A 12,848-nucleotide genomic window follows, 5' to 3' on the forward strand; every position below is an offset into this window, starting at 1 on the left:
GGGCTGATCCTGTGTTATCTATACACAGAGGTGATATATGCTATTGTAATCCCATCTGTAATGATAAGGAGATAACTGCAATAAGTGGCACCTATTATTAGGCTTAGTGACCAGTGCGAAAACTCTTTTAAATTAAAAATAACATCATCAACAATAATTATTTAAAAATATGTTAATCATAAAAATGTGATTTAAACAATAGGTCTTGTTCTTCCTTGTGTACCAGGCTTAGCTTTGTACAGTTTGCAGTGGCTGCTCTAGTATTGCAGCCTAATCCTGTTCACATAGAGCTGTGTATCATCTGGGGTTACTGTGAGTCGGACCCCCCATCCATCTGATATTGATGCCAGTATAATGCCATCAATATAAAAGTTCTAGAAAACCCCATTAGGAGGCCAATAGGAGGGAGCAACAAGAGGACTGTTGATTTGTTCTTATTGTAGCTTAGATACAGTTTGGCTGTATGTATGAAAGCACAGATGTGATGTGTTACACTTTTTTTTAACATCTACATAATCATACAATAATCACCGTGTCATATTAATATCTGCACATTTTGTGTAATGATAAGAAGGATCTTTTAACAGGATTATCCAGCTACTTAAGTGTAAAAACCGCTCTGAATGGTATAAAATAATAAAGGAATTAATACCTTACTGATGCCATTTTTTTTACCCTATTGGTGTAATACAGTATTAATATCCACCCCTTAAAATGAGTCGGCAAAATAAAAATGTTTATATCATTTGGATGTCTTTTGGATTCTTAGAGGAAAAAAAACTTCATATAGACAAGCATATCTGACGGACATTATGCAAATAGCATAAGCATGAGGAGGCACAACATGTATTCCATGTAAAATGAGAGAGGGGTTTTGGTTCTTATCCAAAATATGTTAAATAACGTAAAATGAGAGAGGGGTTTTACTTCTTATCTAAAATGTAATTAATAAAGTAAAACGAGAGGGGTTTTAGTTCTTATCTAAAATATATTAAAGTAAAACGAGAGAGGGGTTTTAGATGCTATCTAAAATATACTAAATGAAGTAAAGTAGATGGAAAATGATGTTTAAAAAAGTTCCCCAGATTGCAGTTCCCATTCTTTAAAGCTGCACTCAAGTATTCCTAAACCAGGACACATACTAGTAGATACATGCTATGGACACAAGTTACACAGGGGAGTAGTTACCCACATGTTTCATTTACCATTAACCACACCGTTGCCACAATACTTACTTTTGTTTATAATCCACTGTAAATTGTCTTTGTGGTGTATTTGTGTTGTTCTGTTTTGGTGCTATGTTATGTTGTGTCTCTAGGGTTTGCCAGGCTACCCCACAATGGCCGCTCTCCATAGTAATCAGATCCTCACCGTCAAGGTTTGTGGATGATGTGCCTATGCCCAGTCAGGAGTCCAACAGCATAACAGTGAACACAAGAACCAAACTCACAAAGCCCAGCAGCAAAAATAGCAGATTACAATTGTATGAAAATTATAGCACCAATGTCCCTGCACTCCAAGCATTGCGTAGTGCAGGTGGAGGGCTTGTAGCACCAAAGCTGTCACCAGTTTTATTCAAACGAGGACAAACTTACCAAATTCTGGAAAATTGTGTCACTTGATGCTGACTGGAGCCTCTGACTGCATGGACAGTACTGCTGGCACTTTGTTCTGGGAATCTGTGCCAACCAAATCAGCCAAACGTACTCACTTGGCAGCCTACTAAGAACATACACTCAAACTACTATTGAGCATATCTAATATAGTACAATAGTCAATAGTCATAAAAATCCACTTGAAATATGCTATTGAATGAAGGCACAGGTTCCCCTCATGCAAGCTGCCAGTGTGTACTCTGCTGTACATTATATTTCTAATGCTTATGTCTCTATTTCTTTCTACGGGCCTTCTGATGTCTGTCCTTCAACTTTCTCATCTCTGAACTACAACCTTTGACTTCACTTCACTGATCAGATGGTGTTTCCTAAGATCAATCATGGCTTTCTCTCTGCTGATCAGCAGCTCATTAAACGCCGGCTGATTAAGGTAGTGCAAAACAGTTTTGGGAGATTTTGTTTTAAATCAAGAGATTTCTCTCTAAACTTTTTTTTTTTTTTTTTTCAGCAATACAAATATTAAAATAGTTTTAAAGGGTTACAAAAACATGGCTGCTTTCTGTCAAAGACAGTGCCACACCCGCCTACAGGTTGTGTTTGGTATTGCAGCTCAGCTCCATCCAGCTGGGCTGCTCTACCAGGTGGACAGATGCTACTTCTGGAGGAGAGCAGTCATGTTTTTTTCTAGTCATGTACAACACCTTTAATGGTGATATGTGACCTAATTTTATTAGATATGTAGGTAATTTACTAGAATATTTTTCATATACTGTTGAATGAGTCAAAAGTAAGCACAGATTATAGCTTTCCGGAACACTTAGACTGTATCTACCTTGCCTTTTAATGGATGAAATAAAGAATACGTTTATGGACGAAGTGCCGGTTTTGGAACCTTCCTTTGGACTGTTTAAAGGGCATCTGTCAGCACTCTTCTACCTATGAAACTGGCTGACCTATTGCATGCCTACTTGGCAGCTGAAGGCACCTGTGTTGGTCCCATGTTCATATGCGCCTGCATTGCTGAGAAAATTTTAAATTGTATATATGCAAATGAGCCTCTAGAAGCAACGGGGGCATTGCTATTACACTTGAAGGCTCAGCTCTCTCTGTAACTGCCGCTCCGTCTCCAATTTGATTGAGAGGGCCACACAGTGAAAACACGTGGTCCTGTGAAAGTGCAGAGGGTGTGGCAGTTGCAGAGAGAGCGGAGCCTCTGGATGTAATGGTAACGCCCCTGTTGCTCCTAGATGCTCATTTGCATATATTAAAACATCATGTTTCTCAGCAATACAGGCACATATGAACATGGGACCAACACAGATGCCTTCAGCTGCCAAGCGCACATGCACTAGGTCAGCCAGTTTCTGCTGACAGATGCCCTGTAAATATTGATTAGAGAAGAAATACCTCCCGATCTAGTACGTGGTAAGTTGTTTCATGGAAGATGTTCCAGTTGAATCTTTGTCTTTTGTTACTTCTGCTGAACTTTGCTTATCTTATTGCATTCTTGCGCAGTGCATGCTTTATAATACCTCAGGCAAGCAGAGGTGGGATTGCAGGTGCTCAGAGTTTATCCACTACTTAAACCACAAGCAGCAGATACCAAGCTGACAAATCTGTGTAGACCATTATGTGTACAGCCAATATGTTTAGTATGCCTACAGTCTGTGCATTAAATTGAATTATTGAGGTTAAGGGTTAACTTGGAATCCCACCTGTCTATATTCTCTCCTTGCCGTGACTGAACTATGGATTGTGATAAACAATACAAGATGCTTATGATAGCACTGCAAGAACCATCATGTTCTTTCTCTCTTATTTTATTTCATGGTATTTACTTGATCATGCGTCTTTCCATAGGCATTCAGTAAAACAAAAGGAACCCTATTCTATGCACATAGGTTGCTGAACTATAACTCTATCTTCTTGTTATTAAGGGTGATCAAGGACAGGCTGGGCCCCCAGGCCCACCAGGGCCTCCTGGACCACCAGGTCCCAGGGGTCCCCCAGGTGACACTGGTAAAGATGGACCAAGAGGATTATCTGGAGTCCCAGTAAGTCAACACCTTTCCACAGGATCACTAAATCTATAAAGAAAATGCAATTAAATGTTTTTTTATTGATGTCCAGCATTCATTTTAAGAGACATAAAAGTTAACAGCAACATAAAAATATAAAATCTGCCAACTTTATTGTACATATTCATTTATGTTTTTTTTTTCTGTTTTCTCTTACTTTGCAGTTTGGTTTTAGTTTATAGAAAAAAAAATCTGATGCTACCTGAAAACCATCAACATGCATGTTAACTGCTATACTGAAAATTAAATACACAAGGGTGCCATATAATGAATGGCATTTTAACAACTGAGATTACATCATTAATGATCTATCCCCATAATAGGGCATCAATATCTGATCAGTGGGGTTATGACACCCGGCACCCTCGCCGATCAGCTGTTTGAAGAGGTGGTGGTGCTCCAGGCAGCATACCAAGCTCAGCACCATTCATTGTATACAGTATTGGCTGTGCTTGATATTGTAGCCCAGGCCCACTCACTTGAATGGATATGAGCTGCACCTAGGCTATGTGATCGATCAACATGACATCACTGGCCTAGGAAGAGGACACAGCACTCAATGGAGTGCCGCGGCCTCTTAAAACAGCTGATTGGAGGAGATGCCAGCAGTCAAACCCAATCAATCTCGTATTGGTGACCTTTCCTGAAGGTAGACCATCAATATTTTACTCCTAGAATATCACTTAAATATCCTTAGCAACCTTGAATTCATGTGCCAAAGAACCAGCCTATACTAGGTGCATTACTAAAGGTCATTCAGAACACTGCATCCTTGTGCACTTACTTTACTTAATAGAGACAATAATGCATATAATATCTGTCTACAGTAACTGGCCTGCTTCTTGACCTTAATGATGATTTCCAGGACTCCAAAGGAGGAAATTGTGCACTACGGATGGTGTAATATGTAAACAAACTGAAAAATAAGTGAAAAGAGCAAAAAGGCTAATGAAAATGTATTACAGATGTTAGATTTTATGTCTGGTGACTTGAATATAGGTCGTAGTTATTCTGCATAACATAAGTTTCAACCCAATAGACATAATCTATTTACTATAAAAGTAGAAATATGAGTATGTGTTGGATTATCTTTGAATATGTGTTGTGTAACATTTTCTTATCTCTGTTAGCCAAACAGTGTTTAACATAAAGTTGTGATTTGGTTATGTACTATATATATGTTTTTTATACATGGAAAATTCCTTCCTTGGCTTTAAAGAGGCACGTTTTTATGATTTGTTCTTTGTCTGTGCGGAGACAGTAAACTATTCATGACTTCCCATATAAGCATATAGATATTTGGACAGTAGTTTTCACAACAGAATTTCAGAATTTTTAAACCCATTGTAAAGAATAAAAGTAGGTCCCCTAAATGAATGTCTGCTGGAGATTGTTCCCAATTCCTGGGGACTTGCCAGGTTCATACAATAATGAATCAGATGGTCATATTCCTGTTTTTGTCCTCGTTGTCTTTTAGGGGGAACCAGGAATTCCAGGTGAACAAGGCTTAATTGTAAGTATACTGTTGCATCTGTTCTATTCGTGGTGCCTTATCTTTTAAAGGAGTCCTGTCAGCTTTATTATGTGAGGGAAGTGTAACATAGATAAATAGAAAACAGATCTGCTGATTTCAGTGGTTTGTCAGTTACGTGTAAAAGTGCAGTAGTTTTGAGATCTTACATCTTAAAGGGGATTTCCATCTTCAAGAATTTTTTGACCAGGCCTGTGAAGATAAACAAACTTATCTGCTGGGTTCTGGCTCACTCGCTTCCCTGTCCCCACGTATCAACATCTGGCTTGATGACCACAGAGGTGATGCATCTTCTTTGCATCATGTCAGTGGGTCATGCAATGCAAAGGCATGCTTCACTGCTGGGGCCAGTGATTGGCTGCAGCAACCCTCAAACAGATGACGACACACCGGAACTGGAGTGTTGTGTAGGAGCCAGAACCCAGCGGTGGAAAGCAGTTAAGTATGAACCCCTCTTCAGATCCAGCCATGTGAGTGGGTCTGCCCAAAAGGTCTCCAATGTATTCATGATGTGCAGATTCCCACGCACACAGCTGCTGATTGACAGCTTTCTCCATATACACAGTAGTAGGAAGAAAGCTGTTAGCTGCAGGGTGTGGGAACATGCATATCATGAGCACATCTTACTCCTCACGGGTAATGCTGTCCAGATTCTGCAAGGATTAATATGTAAGTTCTTAACAAATACTGCACAAAAATAATGGCAAATCCGAGGGCAGTAGGAAGTGTCTTGGGCAACCAAATGCACAGTTTCCACCATGTAGTCTGAGAAGCAGTGTGACCATTTTTAGTTGGCAGAAGAGGAGCTTGGGAATTAGCAGATCTGCAGCTGAAAACATGAAAAAGAGATCACTTTAACATGTGACAGACCTCTGAAATCAGTGGGTCCCATAAGTTAGTCTTGATCACCTGTGCGCTGAAGGGAGATGCACCAGAAACTGAAGTCCACAACACCCAGGAGCTGCATAGGCACTACACTAGGCAGTAACAGTGGCCAGATGGGGACAGATTTGTACAGTAGCATTTACCAGTGGAATCAGCGTACGGCAAGGCAGCCTGTGGTCTACTTTACATCACCGTCATGTGGTCTGTCTCTGTTGAATCATTGGTTTAAACTGTTCTCATTACAGTTATGTATAACTAGGTCAGGAACCTAAAACAAGATAAGGTGACAAAGGTGATGCTTTCAATAAAGTCCACTAGTGGTGGTGTATCAGTTTGAAAATTCAACATATTTTTGGAGTTTCTCAGATTAATTATGAGGTATTATGACAATGACGTGAGTTTCTGTGCAGATACCATATGGTTAGGCACCATAGAATGATTGTTTACCGCACTACATTCCAGTGGTCTGATTGTAAGGTGTTAAGCTTCATAAAGCTCTGCAAGTTTAGTATGCTTACACAAGGCCAAAGGATTTTTTTTAGCTTCTACCAAGTGTATATTATTTGAATGGCCTTATTTATTTTGTGCTCTACTTGTTTTATAACTGCAGAGCATTTAGCTTCTATCCCTTGGCAAGAGATTACAATTTCCAGGTTTTAATTGATAATGTGTTTTCCTTACAATTGAGGTTAATATTGGCCAACCTCAGTTTCCTCAATGGAAAGGTTTAAAGCTGTTACAGCTCAATATAATGTACTATTTGAATAATATTTAGAATATCTGACACTCACACTACTGTACACTGCTTTCTGTTTCCGTTCCTTCATACCAGTTTCCTTACTTTTTGTAGTCTGTAGATCAAAGCAGCTTGGCTTGAGAGCAAACATGTCTTATATGATCATTTAATTATTTGAGTGTTGGCTGGCCATCTTGCGGTAATTAGATGTGTGGTCATTGTCCACATTTTATTGATTTTCTGCACTTTTGATTTATAGTAGATAATGTGAAGAAGCCGTTTTAGTTATAGTAGAGCATAGTACATACTTGAAGATTCAAACCAGCACTTAGAATAATATTGAAGCATAAAATAATATGGGCATTAGTGTTATTTTAAAGATCCTTGGAAACTAAAAGCAGGCACCACCAAGAACATGCGTAAGCATATAGCAAACATCGAGGGGCATCTGCCATGCCTGATGAAACCTACCATAGAGAAGTAAGCATATATGAACTTCAGCAGTAAGTTAACTGGACCATTAATAATCTCAAAATGTATAATTTATTACGTTAAAAATCTGTTTGGTTTGTCAGAACGTTACAGTACATCTGTATGGCATATTAGGCCCTTGTGATCTTTTATTTTGTTCTTGTAAATGGTCATAAAGAATATACATATTTTTTTTTTAAATACTTGCCATGGTCTTTCGGAAAGATTGAAAGATGCATTTGCTTTTCATGAGAGACCAGCCTCGTTAGGATCTGCCATGTCTCTAGCTGTTCGTATTGACAGGCATCTTAGAGAGAGAGAGGAGACTACTCCTTCCTGTCATATTCAGTTCAAGGACAGTGGGGCTGTCTCATTCAGTGCGCAGGGGTCTCAGTCTCTCTCAATCCCCTCTGAGGAGGAGGCCATGCAGCTGGGTTTGCTTGCCTCTGATAGTAGAGGATTCAGCTCTCAGAGGTGGGTTTGTTTCTGTTGTGGGGGTATAAATCATTTGGTTAATGTTTGCCCCTCTAGGAGATTCATGGAGTTTTTTGAGGGTAATAAAAGAAAAACAAAAAGAAAAAAAACCTCTAAAAACTTTCCATTTGCTACTATTGGCAAGGTTGATGCGGAAATTGAAGGTTTGCCATTTACTTGTAGTTCCCGTTTTCTCCTACCTGCCAGGGTGGCGCTAGACAGCAAGAACATTGTTTGTGAGATTTTTGTAGATAGTGGAGCAGCTGTCAATCTCATTGATAATCAAATTGCAATAACGCATGGTTTCGAGGTATGCACTTTGGAAAAGTACATACCTGTTTTTGCTATCGATTCCGCTCCACTTTCTCAAAGATCGTTAAAGGGCATAGTTCACAATATCCGTTTGACTGTGGGTGACGCTCATGTTGAGGATATGTCATGTTTCGTCTTAAGCGGATTACCTACTCCTCTAGTGTTGGGGCTACCCTGGCTCATTAAACATAACCCCACCATGGCAAGCAAGGCAAATAAATGGTTGGAGTGAGTTTTGCAGAGAGAATTGCCTCACGGCGTCTCTTTCAGAGGTTTCTACCAAGACTGTGCCATCTTTTCTCTCTGAATTTTCGGATGTGTTTTCCGAGAGTGGTGTCCAGGAGTTTCCCCCGCATCGGGAGTACGACTGCCCTATTAATCTCATCCCAGGCACCAAACTGCCCAAATCACGTTTATACAATCTCTCCCAACCTGAAAGAGTCGCTATGCGTACTTATATCTCTGAGAGCCTGAGAAAGGGACACATCCGACCCTCGAAGTCACCTGTTGCCGCATTTTTTTTTTTTGTTAAGAAAAAAGATGGTTCTTTAAGACCTTGTCTGGATTTCAGGGAGCTGAACCGTATCACGATTTGTGACCTATATCCGCTTCCTCTGATCCCGGACCTGTTTAACCAGATTGTTGGGGCTAAGGTTTTTTCTAAGTTGGATTTAAGAGGGGCATACAACCTAGTCAGGGTCAGGGAAGGGGACAAATGGAAGACGGCCTTCAATACCCCTGAGGGTCATTTCAAGAATTTGCTTATGCCCTTTGGTTTGATGAATGCTCTGGCCGTCTTCCAACATTTTGTGAACAGCATTTTTCATCATTTAATGGGGAAATTTGTACTAGTGTATCTGGATGACATTTAGATTTTTTTTCTCCTGATTTCAAGACTCATCGAGACCACTTACGTCAGGTCTTGCTGATTCTGCGGGATAATAAATTCTACGTTAAACTGGAAAAATGTGTGTTTGCTGCTCTGGAGATTCAGTTTCTTGGTTTTCTTCTCTCCGCTTCTGGTTTTCGCATGGACCCTGAGAAGGTCAGCGCTGTGCTTGATTGGGAGCTTCCTGAGAATCAGAAGGCGCTGATGCGGTTTTTGGGTTTTGCCAATTATTACAGAAAGTTCATTTTGAATTATTCCTCTGTTGTTAAGCCACTCACTGATATGACTAAAAAGGGGGTAGATTTTTCTTCGTGGTCGGTAGATGCGCTTAAAGCCTTTTCTAGTATCAAAGAGAGTTTTGCTTCCGCTCCCATTTTGGTACAACCTGATGTCTCTCTACCTTTTATTGTTGAGGTGGACGCTTCTGAGGTGGGTGTGGGTGCGGTCTTATCTCAGGGTCCCTCTCCTGCCAAATGGCTACTTATGTGCCTTTTTCTCAAGGAAACTCTCCTCTGCAGAGGGAAATTACGATGTGGGAGATAGGGAGTTGTTGGTTATCAAATTTGCTTTTGAGGAATGGCGCCATTGGTTAGAGGGAGCCAGACACCCGACCGAATGGTCAGACCGATCGCGTCAATCCGAATCTGGAGACATATCTGCCCTGTTTTGTGGCGGAGAATCAGGAGGATTGGTGTTCTTTTTTGTCCCCTGCTGAGTTTGCTTTAAATAACCGTCGCCAGGAGTCCTCTGATAAGTCACCATTTTTTGGTGCATATGGGTTTCATCCGCAGTTTGGGACATTCTCTGGAGAGGGGTCTTCTGGTTTACCTGATGAGGAGAGATTTTTCTCGTCTTTGTCATTTATTTGAGATTACAAGATCTTGTCCGTCATCAATCCCCGTTGCCTTCCGTCTTAATCTTCCTCAGACTTGGAAGATCCATAATGTTTTTCACAGGTCCCTATTAAAACCTTATGTCCAACCCACTGTACCCTCGGCTTTGCCTCCTCCTCCGATTGTTGTTGATGGTAATCTTGAATTTCAGGTCTCTAGGATTGTGGATTCTCGCATTATCCGCGGTTCTCTCCAGTACCTCGTTCATTGGTAGGGTTATGGTCCTGAGGAGAGGATGTGGGTCCCAGTGGCGGACATTAAGGCCACTCGTCTCATCAGGGCTTTCCATAGGTCTCATCCTGAGAAGGTGGGCTCAGAGTGTCCGGAGTCCACCCGTAGAGGGAGGGGGACTGTCACCACCAGCTCTGTTAGAAGGTCTGTTGGACGTTCTTCGCTACCTCTTGCATGACTTTCTTTGTTTTGGTTTCACTTTGTCATATTTCCTCCCATACTGCCTCACTTTCCTCATTTTGCGGTTTATCCTTTTTCCTGGATCTTCACTGCTGGAGGCTGCTTCTCCTGATTCCTCAGATAAGTCTGTTGCCTTTATTTGTGTTTCCTTGCTGGCTTGATTGTAGGTGACCCTGACTCCGTCCGTATTAAGTGCAGGGAGGCGGTGGTCGTGTCCCCTCACTATTATAGGGTTTTCAGGTGTCACATAGTATAAGGTACGTAGGCATGCACTTGTCTACCATAAAGACCTTTGCATGGGCATATCAGTTAGAGAGAGCTCTAGGGGTTTTATAGGGCTCACCAATATACTCCTTAGTTTGGGATCAAGCCAGTCAGGTGTTTATTTATAAGTTCCAGCTTTCTGCAACACCATCCGTGAAAGACTGCTGGAGATAGCCGAGTACAGTCCTCACCTTTCGCCAGTCTCATAGAGATGAATTGAGCAGTAGTGTGCCTGCCTATGGTATGAGGCACCACATGGTATGATTCCCCCACCAATCTAATATGTATCCTCTATCCTGTGGACAGGGGATAACGTGATATGGACTGGAAGAACCATTTTATTGATTTGTGGAAAAAATTGCTATGATAGGCATTCTTTTAGGACTTAATTTTATAAAGGGTCACAGCCCTTAATTAAAAGATCTATGTGGTTTTATCAGAAACCTCTGGAGAGTACTTTAACAAGTTCACAGGTAAGGCTATTATCACCTCTGCATTTCCTTTTTGGTTTTGAGATCCGGCAGAGTATCTCAAAACAAGAGAAAAATGCTTCAGTTTTGTCCCCATTCATTGTCAATGGGGACAAAACTGAACAATCCGGAACGCAGTGCACCAGAATGTATTCTGATCTGTTTTCTTGCATTCCCGGACACAATTTTGTGTGCAGCATGGGAAACTGAACATGCATCAAAAACTATTTAAGTCACTGGTGCCGATTCAGTTTTTTCAGACACGGTGGTGGACACACAATGGTATTTAATGCCAGATCCGGCATGTTCATCTTCGATATACTACACCCTGATCCGTTATGAACTGATGCAAACGGTTTTATAATTCAAATAGATGTGTTTTCCTGCAGTTTTGAGATCCTCTGCCGAATCTCAAAACAGGAAAAGGAAAACACAGAAGTGAAAGTAGCCTAAACAAGAGTATTTAAAAAAATGAATGTTAATTCTTTTTGACCATTTACAAGTACAAATGAAAGATCACAAGGGCTTAATATGCCATATAGATGTACAGGTGCATCTCAATAAATTAGAATATCTTTGAAAAGTAAATTGATTTCAGTAATTGAATTCAAAAAATGAAACGGATATGTTATATAGATTCATTACACACAAAGTGATCTATTTCAAGCTTCTATTTCTTTTAATGTTGATGATTATGGCTTACAGCTAATGAATACCCAAAAGTTAGTATCTCATAAATTAAAATATTATATAAAACCTACAAAAAAAAAGGATTGTTAATACACAAATGTTGGCCTACTGAAAAGTATGTACTGTATATGCACTCAATACTTGGCTCCTTTTGCATGAATGACTGCATCAATGCAGCGTGACATGGAGGAGATCAGTCTGTTGCACTGCTGAGGTGTTATGGAAGCGCAGGTTGCTTTCATAGTGGCCTTCAGCTCGTCTGCATTGTTGGGTCTGGGGTCTCCCATCTTCCGCTTAACAATATCCAATAGATTGTCTATGGGGTTTAGGTCAGGCGAGTTTGCTGGCCAATCAAGAATAGTGATACCGTGGTTATTAAACCAGGTATTGGTACATATGGCAGTGCGGGCAGGTGCCAAGTCCTGCTGGAAAATAAAATCAGCATCTCCATAAAGCTGGTCAGCAGAGGGAAGCATGAAGTGTTCTAAAATTTCATGGTAGACAGCTGAGCTGACTTTGGACTATACCAAACCATCACTGACTGTAGAAACTTCACATTGGACCTCAAGCAACTTGGATTGTGTGTGCCTCCACTTTTTTCCAGACTCTGGGACCTTGATTTCCAAATGAAATGCAAAATTTACTTTCATCTGAAAACAGGACTTTGCACCACTGAGCAACAGTCCAGTCTTTTTCTCCTTATCCCTGGTAAGACTCTTCTCACGTTGTCTCTGGATCATGAGTGGCTTGACACAAATAATGTGATAGTTGTAGTCCATGTCTTGGTCCACTACTTGTGAATATTCCCCAAATTATTGAATGGCCTTTTCTTGACAATCCTTACAAGGCTGTGATTATCCCTGTTGTTTGTGCTTTTTTTTTCTACCACACCTTCCAGTGACCTTTTGTGGCCTACCCTCAATTTGGAGGGTGTCAATGACTGTCTTTTGGACAACTGTCAAATCAGCAGTCTAACCCAAGATTGTTCGGCCTACTGAACCAGACCAAGGAACCATTTAAAGGCTTAGGAAACCTTTTTGGGTATTTTGTGTTGATTAGCTGATTATAGTGTGATGCAATGAGTCTACAATATTGAACCTTATTTTACAATATTTTAATTGTCTGAGA

General features: G+C 40.6%; 1 protein-coding gene across 1 annotated transcript in view; it reads left to right on the forward strand.

The window, feature by feature from the left end:
* The window catches only part of COL25A1 (collagen type XXV alpha 1 chain), a 423,067-nt gene that overhangs the window by 276,073 nt on the left and 134,146 nt on the right, over nt 1-12,848 (forward strand). Inside the window, exons 8-10 of the mRNA XM_044277438.1 lie at nt 1,319-1,378; nt 3,554-3,670; nt 5,172-5,207. Coding sequence (XP_044133373.1) covers nt 1,319-1,378; nt 3,554-3,670; nt 5,172-5,207 — 213 coding nt within the window. The remainder of the gene's footprint in view (nt 1-1,318; nt 1,379-3,553; nt 3,671-5,171; nt 5,208-12,848) is intronic.

This window comes from Bufo gargarizans, chromosome 1, assembly GCF_014858855.1.
Source record: "Bufo gargarizans isolate SCDJY-AF-19 chromosome 1, ASM1485885v1, whole genome shotgun sequence".
NCBI classification, from domain to species: Eukaryota; Metazoa; Chordata; class Amphibia; order Anura; family Bufonidae; genus Bufo; species Bufo gargarizans.